This window comes from Macadamia integrifolia, chromosome 9 (assembly GCF_013358625.1).
Source record: "Macadamia integrifolia cultivar HAES 741 chromosome 9, SCU_Mint_v3, whole genome shotgun sequence".
In the NCBI taxonomy this organism is placed as follows: domain Eukaryota; kingdom Viridiplantae; phylum Streptophyta; class Magnoliopsida; order Proteales; family Proteaceae; genus Macadamia; species Macadamia integrifolia.
Window position 1 is genome coordinate 589775 of NC_056565.1, and position 17427 is coordinate 607201.

At 39.2% G+C, this 17427-nt stretch overlaps 3 protein-coding genes across 7 annotated transcripts in view; 1 reads left to right on the forward strand and 2 right to left on the reverse strand.

Annotated features, from left to right (window-relative positions):
• LOC122089394 (glucan endo-1,3-beta-glucosidase 4-like) overlaps positions 1–4932 on the forward strand; it is an 8098-nt gene extending 3166 nt beyond the window's left edge. For all 5 annotated transcript variants that reach the window (XM_042659090.1, XM_042659092.1, XM_042659091.1 and 2 more), the window contains 3 exons: positions 2903–4156; positions 4431–4458; positions 4543–4932. In XM_042659090.1, the coding sequence (XP_042515024.1) occupies positions 2903–4156; positions 4431–4458; positions 4543–4681 (1421 nt within the window). In that variant the 3' untranslated portion in view covers positions 4682–4932. The remainder of the gene's footprint in view (positions 1–2902; positions 4157–4430; positions 4459–4542) is intronic.
• Positions 4933–10976: 6044 nt separating this feature from the next.
• On the reverse strand, positions 10977–12914 carry LOC122088144 (probable polyamine transporter At3g13620). Its single transcript, XM_042657307.1, has one exon. It carries the CDS (start codon positions 12848–12850, stop codon positions 11303–11305), a length of 1548 nt encoding a protein of 515 aa, XP_042513241.1. The 5' UTR covers positions 12851–12914; the 3' UTR covers positions 10977–11302.
• A 2514-nt stretch (positions 12915–15428) lies between these two features.
• On the reverse strand, positions 15429–17272 carry LOC122089281 (probable polyamine transporter At3g13620). The gene has a single exon (XM_042658878.1). It carries the CDS (start codon positions 17060–17062, stop codon positions 15512–15514), a length of 1551 nt encoding a protein of 516 aa, XP_042514812.1. The 5' UTR covers positions 17063–17272; the 3' UTR covers positions 15429–15511.
• Between the last annotated feature and the right edge of the window lie 155 nt (positions 17273–17427).

The following is a 17427-nucleotide window of genomic DNA, read 5'->3' on the forward strand; positions in this document are numbered from 1 at the left end:
CCCCCCCCCCCCCCCCTTTTATTCTCACTTCAATTTTTTTCTGCAACATGGTTAAACAATGTCTGTTTGTTTGCAACATCAGTACATCTGCCTCTCCTAATTTGCAATTTGTAGTTCGTCATCTCTGCCGCATGGCAGAAGGAGAACCCTTTTCTTACCTTTTAAGTTGAATACTTGAATTTATACCAATGGTATTCAGTGAAAAAAACACTTTATACATGGTTGCTTACAAAGTAAATTGTGTGCCAATAACTCTGTTGACCAAGTCCAATTCTCCCACCAGCTGTTGAGATGGATTCAATCTCTTCTCGTTTTAACATTTGAATTGGGATTCTTATTCTTGCTTCTAGGAGTCTACAAGTAAACCCTCTATGAAAGGCTCAAGTAATATTGAAAAGTTAAGACTTCCTAGTTTCCTCCTATTTATTTTGTGGTATTGGGGGATACTAAAAGTGCAACTCAGTCCTATAGATCCATGATGTCATACACCAAATTTTAGCACCGATACTTTATGAAATCTAGTCTACGTCAAAACCCGCACCATGTCACTATTAAGACAGCTTGCCCATTGTTGATAATTCAGAAGCTACTGCATTATGTGGGTTGATCGAGCATGTTAGCTGATGAAATGTGGAGATTATTAACCAACAATTCGCCCTAATGTAGTACTGTTTTTGAACACTCAAAACAATACCAAAATAGGACCTTTTTCTCAGACAATAAAAATCCAGATTAGGAGAATGTTAATAACAGCAAATCAGCTGGTCAGATGACCACCAAACTCAAATCAAGTTCAACAAGTTTAGGGATGAACACTTGCTGAAAAATCTTAGTTCAATCCTAGGGCTGGATCAGAAGATATGAGTTAATCCTAGTTGTGCTCTGATAGGGGTAGAACAGTAGTTTCACCAATCAAACAGAAATTCAGAAGAGAGGAATATGTAGAGTAATTGATTCTGATTACATACTATAAATCTCAGTAATATCAGATTAGAGAAACCGGTAAATCGAATCAGTGTTTAGAAGGACAGAATTCCATTTAAGAGATTAGAGTAAAATAGGGATTTCAGTATATCTGCAGATGCGCAGGTCAGAAATGATGGAAATTCTAATCGAATCTCTCTAGAATTGTGAAGAACGTAGTCCTAAAAGTCATCCAAAAAATGTCTTGCATATGAACTTCAACTATAACATAATTTATTAGATAAATTACAGAGAAACAACCAGAACTTGAACTTACCTGTTAATGGAGGGGAACAAGGATGGATCAAACACCAACCATCCTTGATCAAACACAAGGTTCCTTGATTGAACACAAGGAGTTTCTTCATGCATGAAAGAGAAGAGCAGCAGTAGATTTTCATTAATCAAAATCGTGTACAATGCCGGTTTCCTTGCAAACTTATATAAAAGACTCAAAAATAGACTCACACAATAAAAGGAAAAGGCCTTATCCAATCTTTAACTTTAAGGTAACCTAAACTAACTAGGAAACCGACTTAAAAACTGGATAGGACTTATAGACTCCTAATCCAGCCTATCTAAAACACTTTAATAACAAGTAAAATAAAAAAGGGGAAAATAAAGACACTTAACTAACTAAAACCGTATGCCTAGCCTCTACCCAGATTATAGGCCCATCAAAGTGGTCCATTACAATGAAACACACATGGGATCAAAGGCCCAACACATACATAAACCAACTGAAACCTTATTTCTAATAAAAAAAAAAAAAGCTTATTCATCCAAAAAATAAATAAAATAAGCCCATTTGGGTGATTTATTTGCATCACGCCCGAGCAAGATGAAATGTCAACTTCTTCTTACCGTAATCCATTTGACTCTTGCAAAAAAATATCTTGGTGAAGTTGTTGGCATGAACAGCTCTTTATTGGATTGGAAGCACAATACAGACAACATTTGAAGACTAAAGCATATCAATTGGAATGAGAACTTGAGATGTGCTTATGAGGTACAAGGGTTCTGGGACTGCTAACTACCTTTTGTGTCAACACAGGGAAGTCATGTAGCCAGTGTAAGGTTTCAGTGTGCAAACAATCAGTCCCCAGTCAGTCGAGCAATTATATCAGTGTCAACGAGAATTTTTATGCATGTCAACACATTCATTCTAAAGCATATGAAGTCTGGAATTTCATTTCCTGCAAATATAGGACACATGAATGAAAGTTAATCCTGGTATTATGAAATCCATCTCAGTGAAAGAGGCTAAATCTCCAGGGAATCTTAACCTTCTTTCTCATCCATTTGACAAGTTCTGTTTGACCTACAAAGAATGTGAACTAGGGAACATTAATGCAGCCGTCCACATCCTCTGCTCACACTTCACTAGTTTGGCCAGTTGTTTTCCTGATGGCAGATCCATCACTACTTGAAAGTGTGCTGCCAGAACTCCTACTTCTTATGGCCGTCATGAATTGCAATCAATGTCTCTGTGAGGTCCAAGGAAGTTATGATAAAAATTTGGCTTTGGAACTATTGGATTTTCCAATAGATAGTTGTATTCTTATCTTTTTGTGCACCCTTGCATATAGAGAATCTTACACCTTCGATATCATAAGGAGTACGCAACAGCCCTTCCTATCTGATAGAAAAGGATCCCATGATCCTGAACCGATCTTACCTGGGATTGCAAATCCCAAGTTTGTCTATGAAGAGTGGATCTAATTGTACATGCTATAAAATAGAAAGAAAGGAACAAAATTGACATTCTTTTCCGAAACATCTTGCATGACGTATAAAAAATAAAAATAAACAAACTGAGGCGAGTATTTTAGTAACAACAGAAAAGTTGAATGATATTGATGTATTCAAAGTCCTTGTGCATGGAACAAACCGGATATTCTGTCTCTCTGTTCCTGAATTGTATTTCTTGAAATTACAGGTGCATTCATAGGGATAAACATTGGCACTGATGTCACCAGTTTGCCATCTGCTGCGGAAGTGGTTGCAATTCTTAAAGCTCATCAAATAACTCATGTCCGTTTCTATGATGCGAACCATCAAATGCTGAGTGCTCTTGCAGGGACTGGTATTGAAGTCATGGTGGGGGTCACTAATGAAGAGGTGCTAGGGATTGGAGAATCACCATCAGTTGCAGCAGCCTGGGTCAATAAGAATATTGCAGCCTATGTGCCACAAACCAATATCACAGCCATTGCTGTTGGCAGTGAGGTGCTGACTTCAATACCCAATGCTGCTCCCATACTGGTTCCAGCCATGAACTACCTTCATAATGCTCTGGTGGCTTCAAATCTCAATTTCCAGGTCAAAGTTTCAAGCCCACAGTCCATGGACATAATTCCTAGGCCTTTCCCCCCGTCCACTGCCACCTTCAATTCCACATGGAACTCCACCATGTACCGGTTCCTCCAGTTTTTGAAGAACACAGGATCCTTTTATATGTTAAATGCATACCCTTATTATGGTTACACTAAAGGGAATGGCATCTTTCCAATTGATTATGCTCTTTTTAGGCCTCTTTCTCCAACCAAACAAATTGTTGACCCCAATACTCTTTTCCACTACACCAGCATGTTTGACTCCATGGTTGATGCAACCTATTTCTCTATGGATGCACTCAACTTTTCTGGGATTCCTGTCCTAGTGACAGAATCAGGCTGGCCGTCTCTAGGTGGAGCCAATGAATCTGATGCAACTCTTGCGAATGCACAGACATACAACAACAACTTGATCCGCCGAGTGCTCAATGATTCAGGTCCTCCTAGTCAGCCAACTATTCCTATCAACACATACATTTATGAGATGTTCAATGAAGACAAACGGCCAGGGCCCACATCTGAGAAAAATTGGGGAACGTTTTTCACGAATGGGACAACTGTGTATCCTCTGACTCTGGGTTCTTCATCTCAACTTACTGGGAACTCTTCAGGTGTTGGGGTGTTCTGTGTGGCAAAACAAGGTGCAGATTCTGATGCATTGCAGGCTGGTCTGAACTGGGCTTGTGGACAAGGACAGGCTAATTGCAATGCTATTCAAGAGGGGAAACCATGCTATAATCCTGACACTCTCCAGAACCATGCCTCTTATGCTTATAATGATTATTTTCACAAAATGCAGAGTGTTGGTGGGACTTGCGATTTTGGTGGTACAGCCACCATTACCAATGTTGATCCCAGTAAGATTACACATTCTTCTTTCGCTATCTTTCCCTACTAGACTTCTAGTAAAAAAGCAACTGTGGTTAAATGTACTTCCAAAATTTTCTGAAGTTAATAAATTACCAGTAGTTTGAAGAATGTGGATTTTAAGAGTTATTATGTTCTCTTTTTGTAGCTATCTAGTGTGATGTGATTGTGCATTCCTTAGCCTCTTTTTTTCTCTTAAGTTCGGTAAAAATTAGTCAATTGTTTTGAGTACTTTGTGTTTCTGATGGTGTGCACGCTTTGCAGGCTATGCATCGTGTATTTTTTCTGGAAGGTGAGTAGCTGTTGGATTTTTCTTCTCGTAGAATATTGTTATGGTTTTGTTATGCATGCTCTAAAAATGTGGTTCTTGTTACAGTTCTAGTTCAAACACTACTGGAGGAACAACCCCATCTGCACTTGGACCCACAAGCAACATTGATGCCGGTTCAACTTCAACCCTGCGAGTTTCCAAGATTCTATATCCAATCCTTGCAATCCTTCTCTCTCTCTTCTGATTGCAGAGTACATATTTCCGATTTTTGCACCAGCTTTGATCAAATTTGAAACAGTGCTGTGGAGATGAGGTGTTGTAAAGAGCGAAGAAAGAGATGTAATTTACTTGGCCCAAGAACACTCAACCATGGTTGAATGTTCATTCTTTTGTTTTTCATTCTCCGTTGATCATTCTTTCCCCCCTGGTTTCTCTTGTATACTCATTGGTACAATTTATTAAACCTTGCCATGATTATTTAGCAACTTACTCAAATTTAAATGATTACCTCCTGCTTAACTAGCATTTCTTTCCTTGAGCAGTTGCCATGGCCCTAAGGTAGAGAAAAGATTTTCCTTTGGCCAACGATTAATTGATGCATGTTGTGCCTATGATTAGATAATAACAAGGACTAAGATCTTGTTGCGTCAATTCCCGTGCTGCTAAGAAAGATGGTGGCCTTTCTGAAGTAGAAGCTCCTAAGGCAAGCACCAATCGGCTGCTCGAGCTCTTCTCCCTGTGCTCCCTGAGGTTTTATTCCTGGTCGTAAGGAAAAACAGCCGATAGCAGACCCCTTTTCCTTGGCCTATTTAATTAATAGATTGCACAAAATTTGAAGGCTAACTTATGCTGCCGTATAGCAGGCAAAATGCGTCTGCTGCATCCTGACACCCCTTCTAATTCAAAGTATATGGGAAAAATGAATGGTTAGGTAACTGATTGGTATGATTTGAGTTTTAGTTAGGTAAGTAATGAGGCACTTGATCTAATAATATGGATTGATGCATAGGTGGTCGGTACAAATTCTGGGTCTCTGTTCTCAAGTTCTTATTCACTGCTGCCCAGTATAGGTTGTTTTTTCATGTAACCCATACTCGGGCAGATGCTTCTGTAGGTGGAATACTGGACCATTAAATCCACAATTAATTTCTGTGATCCTATATAATGGCGCCATCATAAGTGGAAAGAGACTGTGGAAGGCTATTAGAAACAGAATGTCCCAACTCATGCATGTTCAGGACTTGCCATTCAAGTTGTTTTAGCCTGATCTTGGTGGAAATCAACCTGGTTAAGTGATTGAAATCATCTCATACAATGCATTCATTTGAAATAACAATTCAGAACATACTTAAAAGCTTTGGATTTGGTTACAAAACTGAAATCCTCATCTGCATCAAATTTTTATTTTTTGATCTCCTGCTTCTTGTCACAAACCCTGTTGTGCCTATTATGGTTTGCAAGTACTGTTTTCCTCAGCATCATTGAAGTGTGAGAAATTAATTAGTTTTCTTCTCTAGGAAAATCAGAAAAGAAACTGTGGAGGGGAAGTTTGATCAAATATAGGATAAGTATAAGAGAGTGATAGAAATTTTCCCCAAGCAAGCCCACATAGTATAAGATCTACTAGTCCAGGGCAGTAGTTTGGCAGGGCTTCTATTGCCATTCCTATACTTTTTGGAAGATTATGAGAAATCCTTTCTCCTAATGGAAGGAATACCTAATGCACAGCCAGCCCTGGCAATGTAGAGTCTTGTTGGGAGTCATAATGTTTGCAGTCTTAACCCCATCACATAAATAAACTATTTCTCAGTTTAACTCGTGACCACTAGGTCACAATAAAACAACCTTACCATTGCACCAAGACCCACCTTCAGTCCCTTTCCTCCTGAACTGAACTGGGCTAATTTGGACTGGTTTGATAAGTGGGTTATGCTTGGCAATTGATTACATGTTGACCCAATCAGCAATTAGACCTAGTCCTAACCTAGCGACACGACCCACCTGAATAAATGGATGATTTCTTGAATTGCAAACATTTTATCTAAATTTTAGTCATCCCACCTGAAACTGACTACTTACTAATGTTTGGGCTGGGGGTATGTCTACCCCTTCCTCATCTGGTATATATATTATTTATCTATAGATGTATTTAGAATATGTAACCTTTTTTTTTTTAAACTGTCCAATCTCCAAAATGTCTATAACAAAAGAGCCTAACCTGACCCTATTGATGAACTGGTTGCCAGAGTTAAATCCTACCGACTGGAAGATCAATATTAACTATCCAGGGAGGAACATGAATTAAGGGATGGACAGTAACCTTCTCTTATCAATCTGTATTTACTTTGCAAGTATTAGTTGCCTGCCAACCATAGAAAACATCAATCAGAAAAGGCCAAGCCACTTTCTCTTTTTTTCTCTTTCTTTTTCTTTTACTTAGGATTCTTTTCCTCTCTCTCTCTCTCTCTCTCTCTATATATATATATATATTCTGACTTTCTTATATGGTTTTAGTATTCCAGTTCACACGGAAGAAACAAAGCATTAGCCGCAAAAGGAGGACTAAGAGAGGCATAACCAAATCGGTGATAGGTAGTAAATTGAAAACATGACTCGATCCCAGGTCTTAAAAGCATGTCACAAACCATACCAAGTTACCAACTGAACTAGTTAGAGCCTTCAATGTTATTAGGGGGTAAGATTCCACCACATGGGTACAGGTACTCTTCCTGTCATGCTTATCATGCCTGGTCACTTCTCGGTCATGATGATTTAGGAAGCTTACTTTTGGAAAGACCACCAAATTTAATAAGGGACATTTATTTTTATGGGAAAATGACAGGTATGCTAGCGTAGTACTTAGGAATTAGGAATGCTAGCGATATTTTGACCGTAGGATTTGATCAACATGAATTGAACCGTTGGATAGAGAGAAGATAAACAAATTTTCAATGCACGGTTGCAACACCTCTCTCTCTCTCTCTCTCTCTCTCTCTCTCTCTCTCTCTCCTCGTCGGAAAAAATCATTCATTCACCGGATCCAACCAGAGAAAGCAAAGTAGTTGGCACCGCCGCTGTTAATGGACCGCTGCCGCTGTCACGGCCGTAGCCGCAGCCGCTGCCGAGGTCGAAGAAAGCTTAGAGGGAGGGGGAGAGAGAGAGAGGAACAGCAAAAACCAGGAAAAAAAAAAAAAGAAGAAGAAGAAGAAGAGCACTGAACTCAACCTGGGCCTATTCGGTGCTGAAACTCACACCGAACGCTGCCGCTGCCAACTTATTCGGTGCTCTTTCTCTCTTTCTTTCGCTTCTCTCACTAAAGGGCCAAAGGAACGGGGATCTGTCGCAGCCGCAGCCGCTGTCGCTGCCGCTGCCGAGGTCGAAGAAAACTCAGAGGGAGGGGGAGAGAGAGAGGAACCGCAGCCACTGCCGCTGCCACTGCCGAGGTCGAAGAAAGCTCAGAGGGAGGGGGAGAGAGAGAGGAACAGTCAAAACTAGAAAAAAAAAAAAAGAGAGTGCAGTGCTGCCGAAGTTGGAGCTGGTGAGGAAAAGGGGAAGGAAGACCGTGGAGCGGCAGTATTGAGTAAGTTTTGTACGACAAAAATTACAAACGGATGAGATCTTTTATCTTTCATCTAACGGCCGCTATTCACTAACATACCTAATTCCTACGTAACTGTGCTAGCATACCTATCCCTCTCCTTTATTTTATTTTTTCCTTAGATTTTTCAATGATTTTTGTTAAGTTCATTTTTCTTTATACTTCTATGACAACTCACAACAATAAATAGGTATAAAGAAGACTGAAATTTCTTGTGAGTTTGAAATTTTGAACTTTGACTAAAAATTATATGATTAAAATTATGCACACAAATATCTCCCTCTCTCTCTCTCTCTCTCTCTCTCTCTCTCTCTCTCTCTCTCTCTCTCTCTCTCTCAATCATGCTTAGTATAACCAAGTTTGTTATATGGATCTATCACAAACAAATCAGAATGACAATTTGCCTTTCAGGTGAAATTTTATATTCAACCTTCATACAAAAGAGATCAAATATTTTGAATATTTCTTTTTTTGGTCTAACAACATTTTAAATATTTATCTCACAAAAAAAGAACATTTTAAATATTTCAAATAGTCATGCATATGTCGATATTATTATATTAATGTTGTGTCCATTCTATGATATTATCATTGTCTATTTTTTACCAAAAAAAAAAATCATTGTCTATTTCACACAATACAATTGACAAAGACAACTCCACATCAAAAGATTAATCAAAAAGAAAAAAAAAATTATTCCAAAAATGTCATACCCAAGTCATAAAGTCAGCAAAAAGGCAAAAGGAAGAACCATAAAGTCATGTCGTCACTTTAAGTATAAGATCATAAGTGGCATCTTCTACTTCAGCCAAGGATCGAGTTTTCCTTAGGCCACCACGGTTAAGGCCTCAAGGGATGATTTCCTTCACCGTGGGGCTTAGATGCGTTTTGGAGGATATTGGAAAATATATTAAAACTCTATAAGGTTGATGAACTTTCTCCAATAACAAAACTTTGTCTAAAAAGATTAGTACAAATGAATCAAATACAAAAATAACACAAGAGTGAGACAACCAATGAAACGCTTTCCACTAATTAACATGTCCCAGTGGAGGCTTTTCTGAAGCCCATGTAAAATTTCAGCAACTGTAGAATGATAAATCTCATAAGAAAAGATGTAGTGATAATGGTCTTCTATAAACATTGGACCTTCTATGGCTTCTGCAATTCTTCTTTTAAGAACAGCCCTCTCTCTCTCTCTCTCCAGGAAACAAAGAAAAAAGAGAGTAAGGTATGGCTATAAATCGGCTCAAGAACCTGTTCCCACTCCCCTTCAACAAGAAGTCTGATCTCTCAAGATCCTGTAGTGTTCTGGGGTTGCCCTCTTGCCCCCTGTCTCAGTTCTCGTAGCCCAATCCACCGACAACTTAAGTTCCTTACAGAACAAAATTGATTCTCCTTCTCTACCCTTCTCTGTTTCTGAAGTTTAAACCCATCTGAGTATAGGTGGAATCCTCGGCACAATATATAATCATTGGACTTGATTTGCAAAGCACAGTATAGCTGAAGCCCACCCGAAGCCTTCGAATTACTTGGTTGTTTGGTATAGGGAATTAGATCCCTTGCCAATGCGAGCTCTATTCTCTTCTGCTCAACACGTGGGGAAGAAGCCAGTGGCCAAATAAAATTGTTTCATGTTGTGTTGAGATGTAATTAATTGGGAATTATAGAGTAATGATACACAATTTAAGCTTTGGGTTAGACCTGCAAGTGATATGGCAGGGTTAGGCATCATTAAGCGTATTCCAACAAGCTTGCCGTTGGAGGACAGACTAGATCTCCAACCAGATAATAGTTGCAGAAAGCAAAGGAACCAACTGGAACTTGGTAAAGAGAAAAACCCCTCCAATTAATTCTGCATAAATATATTCAAGACCACAATGCAATCTTTGATTTCAATTTTTATCTTTCTTCAGTAATAGAAATTGAAGTTTCATGATGCTCTAATGGGGGATGGCAGGACTGTGTAAATGTTAAATTTAATGTTTTCCATTTTCTTGGCATTGGGAAGTAAACAAAGTACCAACTAAAAGGCAGCAGGGCATGACTTCTCTCTCTACCCTTCCCTTTGTAGCTTCTGATAGAGAATCAAACCCCAGTAATATAGGAATTGGTTGGTAAGGAGTTGTCCCATTGGTCTGGCTACTCCATGAACGATCTTCAACAAAAAGGTATCTATACTTGAAACCAACACAAATGATTAGGTAGAGAATACCTGGGAGGCCGAGATAATTGTCTCTTAAGAATTGGGCAAAATAGCTTCATAACTTCAGAGCCGGTAGGAGACTTTTACCAAAAACGCAATTCTCCACAAAATCGTATGCATCTTTGTAGTGTTCTATATAATTCCTTGTATTCTCAGTTGAAGTGAAGTTATGAAAGAGCCTTCAAGATGACATACATGTGCTATGACACCCTAATCCCAATTTAGGTATCCAATAATTCAAAACCCTAGTACTTTACCATCTTCAATACTAGAATCTTCAAGGTTGATTTTTGTCATTTCACTTGTGTATTGAAAAAGCATGTCAACCAATGATTTCACTAAAAATATCATGATGATAAGTCATTTTCAAAGTATTTAAAAAAATCTTTTTTCACCCTCCACTTAGAAAACTTTTAGTAATAAACAAAGGCAATCAAAATAAGGCTACATGTTCTACCGGTGTCACCAACAATCAGATTAGCTGGCAAAAATTCCATTTTGTGACACAATGTTTATTCTTTCAAAGACTTCCAACTATTATTCTAATTCTTAGACATCCAGAAATGGTTCTCTATTATCTACTGTTTCTTTATTACAGACAATCTTTAGGCTTAAAAAAAATAAAGCACATGAACTGCTGCACAACATTGATCTCAAAAGATATCCAATGATCCTTGGTGCTCAGGGATCTGCAGAAGCGAAAAGGGTTTATCACATATGAAAAGAGTGGGCACATGGAAGAAAATAATCTTTTAATTCAATCAAAGATTAGAATAACAAGGATGAGAGGTACATTAGGCAAACTCAAAGTGTAACACCAAAACTAATATTTTTATAAATAATAATAAGAAAATCGAATCCAAATCAATTAGAACAACCATGGATTCGAATCCTCTTCGAATAATCATAATTAGTACACCCTTTAACATATTTCAAAAAAAAAAACTGTATTTACAGCTTAACTCTGTTTCTTCTTCTTGAGTACTGAATTCTGATTTTTCTTCTCTATGGGGACAAGTGGAAATGAAAAGAGAATCAAAGACTAGACTAGACTAGACTAGTTACCCCTCATTGATGTTCCCAATCTCTTCATCCCTGTGCTCCTTCTGCTTGGTGAACTTGAGACAGCTGCGTTCCTTGCACGATTTCATGATGAAGTAGCTTCCAATCCCAACCACAGTGAGAGCCGCACTGATCACATACACCACCATGCTCCCTATGATCATCACCAATATCAGGAACCCAGTGGGGATCGCGCACATAGCCACCAACCCCGGTATTCCCATGGGAACCTTGTATGGCCTATCCAATTTGGGATACTTCTTTCTCAACCAGATGAAGGATGCTATCTCCAACAGCATCCCCAAGCTGTACAAGAAATTTGCAGATGATATGATGTTTGTGAAGTCCATAAATGAGATTGCCAGTGTTATCGCGCTCGACAGTACAATCCCAACCCATGGAGTATTAAACCATTTTGATCGCACGGCAAAGAATCTTGGGATGAATCCGAGATCCGCCATGCCCACGATCTGGTAGGCAGCACTGCTCAACTGGGCTTCAAAGAGACCAATTGCAGAGAGTGCAGCACCCACCTCAACCCAATATTTAAGCCACTTGCCGACGATCATCCCTGCTGCGTCCGCCAAGTACCCATCACCCCATTTATCTTGTTCCAGCTCCAGAGCCCCTGTAGCAGCCAATAGAGGCACTAGGTAACCTATAATGGTCACAACTCCAGCAGATATGAGCGCTTTGGGGAAGGTCTTCTGGGGCCGATCGACTTCGCCTGCTAAAGTACTGGCGTTGTCCCAGAAATTCAAATTCCAGAACAGAGTATTCAAGTACAGGTGCCAATCTTTTTTCACTCCGGGATCGCCCATGCTGATCCATCGATGGGGACGGAGTTTGGGTATGGAAACTAGACCCATTATATAGAAGGGAAGCATTGATACTACAGCCAGAGCAACGGCGGTGTAACCGACGATGGTAAGACCAGTGTAATTAAGAAAAGTCAAGGACACCGTGGCTGCACAAATAGCGATAACGCGAGGGACACCGGAAGCAAAGATGGGGAAGATTCGTTTGAGGTAATCAACACAGAGGACTGGATAAGCAGCGTTGTTGATGACACCACTGAGGAATTTCCAGAATCCCATGAGATTACCCCAAAAAGGGCCAAAAGCCCTTTCAGCCCAGATGACAAATCCGCCGTTGCCTGGAAAAGTGGTGGCTAGCTCTGCAGTGATAAGTGATTCAGGGATGCTCCAGATAAAGGGGAATACAAGGAAACCCACTATGGCTAAAAGGGGTCCGGCAGCTTGGACGGCAGTTTCTTCACCATAGGGGCCACCGGAGACTTCGAAGTAGATGAGGAAGATGAGTGGGAGGAGTTTGAGTTTGTTGTTTTTCTTTTGCAGGTTGTTGTTGGGTAAATTGGGATCTTCCACTAAGTCTCCATCCCCAACTCCTTCGAGCTGACGATATGGGGAAGAAGAAGAAGCAGAGACTCCCATGTCTGCAACTCCACCTTCAGCTCTACCTCCTCCTCCACTCTCAGGCCCAGCCTCTCTTACCGTGGAGTTGGAAATTTCGATTTCCTCAGTCATTCCTGGAGCTTCAGAGAAGGCCTCGGAATGATAAAACGTAATTTAATTCCAACTATTATTGTAAGTTTTAAGATCTTTTTTTATTATCTAAACGTTTCACCCTTTACCCAACCCTAAAAAATAAATAAATAAAACTCATTGGTCTCCATTGACCCCTTACGTGGCCATGGATCTCTGATTGGTTTTAAATTCCACAAATGTGGCACGATCTCTCGGGCACGGACTTTGTCTCTCTCTTGTCCCCTTGGAAAAGTCTCCATTTCCTCCCATCCTAGCCTCTGGTTTCAGCAAAACTAGTGGTGTACCCAATCTATGCCCTGTTTTGAAACTAAATGGCATCCCATTTGTGTATTTAGCACCTGACATATTTTGATTGTCTTTAGTTTTATTCTTAAAAATTATATAAGTTAGGAATAAAAAAGGGATATAAACTCTACCAGTATTTTTCTAAAGGTCCTAAGTTTAAAAAAAAGGGCAAGGTTGGTGTGCCAGATCTGCAGCTGGAATAGGAGAAAAAATTTGTATTATATTTTTACCCGGATATAGTGGATAACTAGCAAAGGTTAGCTAGGGCATCCCTTATGAGCAATGCATCACATTAACATTCAGACAAGGTGACAAGTAGGCAAGGTTTCTCGCAACATGGACAAGTGCGAGGAAAGAAGTTAGATCAAAAGCATAAGATCAAATTAGCATTTTGGAACTACTTTGTAATAAGAAACTAACTGGAATGGTGAAAAAACTCAGGAATTAAATGACTTTAAATTTATGTATAGAAGTGATTAAAGTAATAGAAATGGAGTAAGTATAGTAATGGATGAATATTTAAAAAAAGATACAACGGTAAAAGATGTGATGATAAAATCATATCCATCAAGTTTGTGTTGGGGAAAGAGGTTGTTAATATAATTAACACCTACACATCCTAAGTAAGATTGGATGAAAGTAGTATATTACAATTTTGGAAACATATGGATGGATTAATGCAATGTTTTAGTCAATGCCAAAATATTATTATATGAAGTGATTTTGAATGAAAATTTTAGGAGTCATCGTAGAGCTACACAAGTGTACATGGAAGATGTGGTTTTAAAGAGAGGAATGCAAGGAAACTTCAGCTCTAGATTTTGTTCTACCTTATAACTTATCCATTGTAAACACATATGTCGTAGATATATATGAAAAATTAGGTTGTCTGAAATAAAAGAATAATGAGGTTGAAAGTAAGAAAAGTAAATCCAAACGAAGTCCCAATCGTAGAAGTGTGAAAAAACGTATGAATATGTGATTTATCTTAACAAACTAAGGCTCTCTTTGGGATCATTTTCCTTTTTTATTTTTATCTATTTACCAAAAATCATTAATGAAATCATTTTTTACCTAAATATAAAAATGGTTTAATAACTACTTGAGAAAATTGGTTTTTTGAAGAAATGGATGAAAAGATGTTCCCCTTACCCATCTTCTTTATAATTCTATTTATCTACTTTGGACTGAAGAAGAGGGGGTAAGTTTGGCCAAAACACATAAATGACTCTTAATCTCTTTTTGGTTTTTTTATTTTATCATTTTTTTTTAAATAGAAACAAACTCCATAAATGATATCAAATGCAACCAAAACCATTTTTGTAAACAAAAATAAAAAGGAAAAATGATAACAAAGAGGGGCTAAGTTGTTCAAGAGAATTATGAGCATAAGAAAAATGCCAAATGAATGGGAAGCAAGCATTATGGTTATGATTGATAAAATAAAATAATAATTTAGAGTTGTAATTATTATAAAGACGTAAAATTAATAGGTTATATTATGAGATTATATGAGAGAATTATTGAAACTCACATGAGATAAGAAATATTATTATGATGTACTAATTTGGTTTTATACCAAAAAAATTCATGACAAAAGCCATATAGGTAAGAAACTCATAGAAATATTTAGATATTATAAAGATCTCCAAATGATATTTTATTAACCAGAAAAATCTTATGATGGAAACCCTTAAGATTTAATTTAGTAAGTACTAGAAAATAAAAATGTTTACTCATAATTTATCTGATTGGTCAACCTATTTCGGATTGATTGACTGCGCGCGTGCGTTCTCTCTTTAGGGATATATATTGCTCACCATGCGGTGAAAAAAGACTTCTCCTATAAATTATTTAACATCGTAAAAAGTGTTCATTAAAAAATCACTACAAAACAAGGGATCCCATAAAAAGTCAACTCTAATAATTATAACTATAGTAAATTCAAGAAAATTTTTTCCAAACCCATGGAAAAAGTGCATCCATGTAGAGTCATAAATGCTCTATCTAAAAGTCTATGGTACCCTTTCATTATTCAATTTTCATGAATTCCAATCTCAATCAAATAATCCTAAGTGAAAAAGAATACCACCTGATTGTGTAAACCTTTCACCCAGATACAGGAGAGAACAAAATTACCACACGACCTCCTATAGAATCATAGAACTTTATCCTTATTAATGCTCATGCATGTATTTTCATTAACTCCACACTAGTGCAGTGGTACACAATCGATAACTATCTCTTGCCCTAATCCTAATTTATTTCTTTCTTTCTTCACAATTCACACCATACAAAAACACATGTTACCCAATCCCCCAAAAGGGTCAAAGAGACGAGTAGTCCATCTTACCGTTACTCCTCACTGATGCTCCCATTCTCTTCGTCCCTGTGCTCCTCCCGCTTAGTGAACTCGAGACAGCTGCGAGCCTTGCACAATTTCATGAGGAAGTAGCTTGCAATCCCAACCATAGTGAGAGCAGCACTGATGACATACACCAGCATGTCCCCTAAAACCATCACCAATATCAAGAACCCAGTTGGGATCAAGCACATTGCCACCACCCCAGGCATTCCCATGGGGACCTTGTATGGCCTATCCAACTTGGGATACTTCTTCCTTAACCAGATGAAGGATGCTATCTCCAATAGCATCCCTAAGCTGTACAAGAAATTTGAAGATGATATGATGCTTGTGAAGTTCATGAACGAGATTCCCAGCGTGATCGCGCTCGACAATACGATCCCAATCCATGGGGTATTGAACCATTTCGATCTCACCGCAAAGAATTTCGGGATGAACCCAAGATCTGCCATGCCCACCACCTGGAAGGCTGTGCTGCTCAATTGGGCTTGGAAGAGACCGATGGCAGACAACACGGCACCCACCTCGACCCAGTATTTAAGCCACTTGCCGACGATCATCCCTGCTGCGTCCGCCAAGTACCCATCACCCCACTTATCTTGTTCTAATTCCAAAGCTCCCGTGGCGGCTAATAGAGGTACCAGATAACCTACAACGGTTATAATTCCAGCTGACATCAGTGCTTTGGGGAAGGTCTTCTGAGGCCGATCCACCTCACCTGCCAAAGTACTAGCATTATCCCAGAAATTCAAGTTCCAAAACAGAGTATTCAAGTACAAGTGCCAATCTTTCTTCAATCCAGGATCGCCCATGCTGAGCCATCTATGGGGATGGAGTTTGGGTATGGATACGAGACCCATTATATAGAAAGGAATCATAGATACGACGCCCAGAGCAACCGCAGTGTAACCAACGATGGTGAGGCCTGTATAATTGAGGAAAGTCAATGATACAGTGGCTCCACATATGGCAATAACGCGAGGGGCACCCGAATCGAAGATTGGGAAGACACGTTTGAGGTAATCAACACAAAGAACAGGGTATGCCGCGTTGCTAATGACACCACTGAAGAATTTCCAAAAGCCCATGAGATTACCCCAAAAGGGACCAAAAGCTCGTTCTGCCCAGATGACGAAACCGCCGTTGCCGGGGAAGGTGGTTGCGAGCTCCGCAGTGATGAGGGCTTCAGGGATGCTCCATATAAATGGGAATACGAGGAAACCAACGATGGACAGAAGGGGTCCGGCAGCTTGGACAGCTGTTTCTTCGCCGTAAGGGCCACCGGAGACTTCAAAGTAGATGAGAAAGATGAGCGGGATGAGTTTGAGTTTGTTGTTTTTCCTCCCAACGTTGTTGCTGTTGTTGGGTATACTGGAATTTTCCACTACTCCATCCCCAACTCCTTCCAGCCGATTGTGCGGGGAAGAAGAAAAAACAGAGGCTTCCATGTCTGCCGCTCCACCTTCACCTTCACCTTCACCTTCACCTCCACCCCCAACCCCTACGACTTTGGGGCTGGAAATTTCGGTTTCCGCAGTCATCTTTGGATTTTTATTTCACACTATCTCCTATTGTGGGGTGGGTTGATGATTGGGTTGAAAACTGAAGATATTTATCGTTGTGCCTTCGTACCTTCGTCTGAATCGTCCATACATATGATAATTGATAAATATATGAAAGTGACATCTTTGGTCCCCGTCTGGCCGTCACGCCCTGCGAGTTTGACTGATTCTCCGGTGTAGAGGAGACTGGGAGAGTCCATCGGATCAGGAAAGAAACTTAATACTGCCAACGATGGTGATGCAACTGATGAAAAACGAGCAATTATGTGATATTATTATATTACTTATCATATTAAATTTATGTTTAAACTTTTAACTTCAAAAGTAAGGAAAAAAAAGAAAAA

What these genes read in the sequence shown, in the direction of transcription:
- LOC122088144 (XM_042657307.1), bottom strand. Translation starts at nt 12,850, where the DNA reads ATGACTGAGGAAATCGAAATTTCCAACTCCACGGTAAGAGAGGCTGGG.
- LOC122089281 (XM_042658878.1), bottom strand. Translation starts at nt 17,062, where the DNA reads ATGACTGCGGAAACCGAAATTTCCAGCCCCAAAGTCGTAGGGGTTGGG.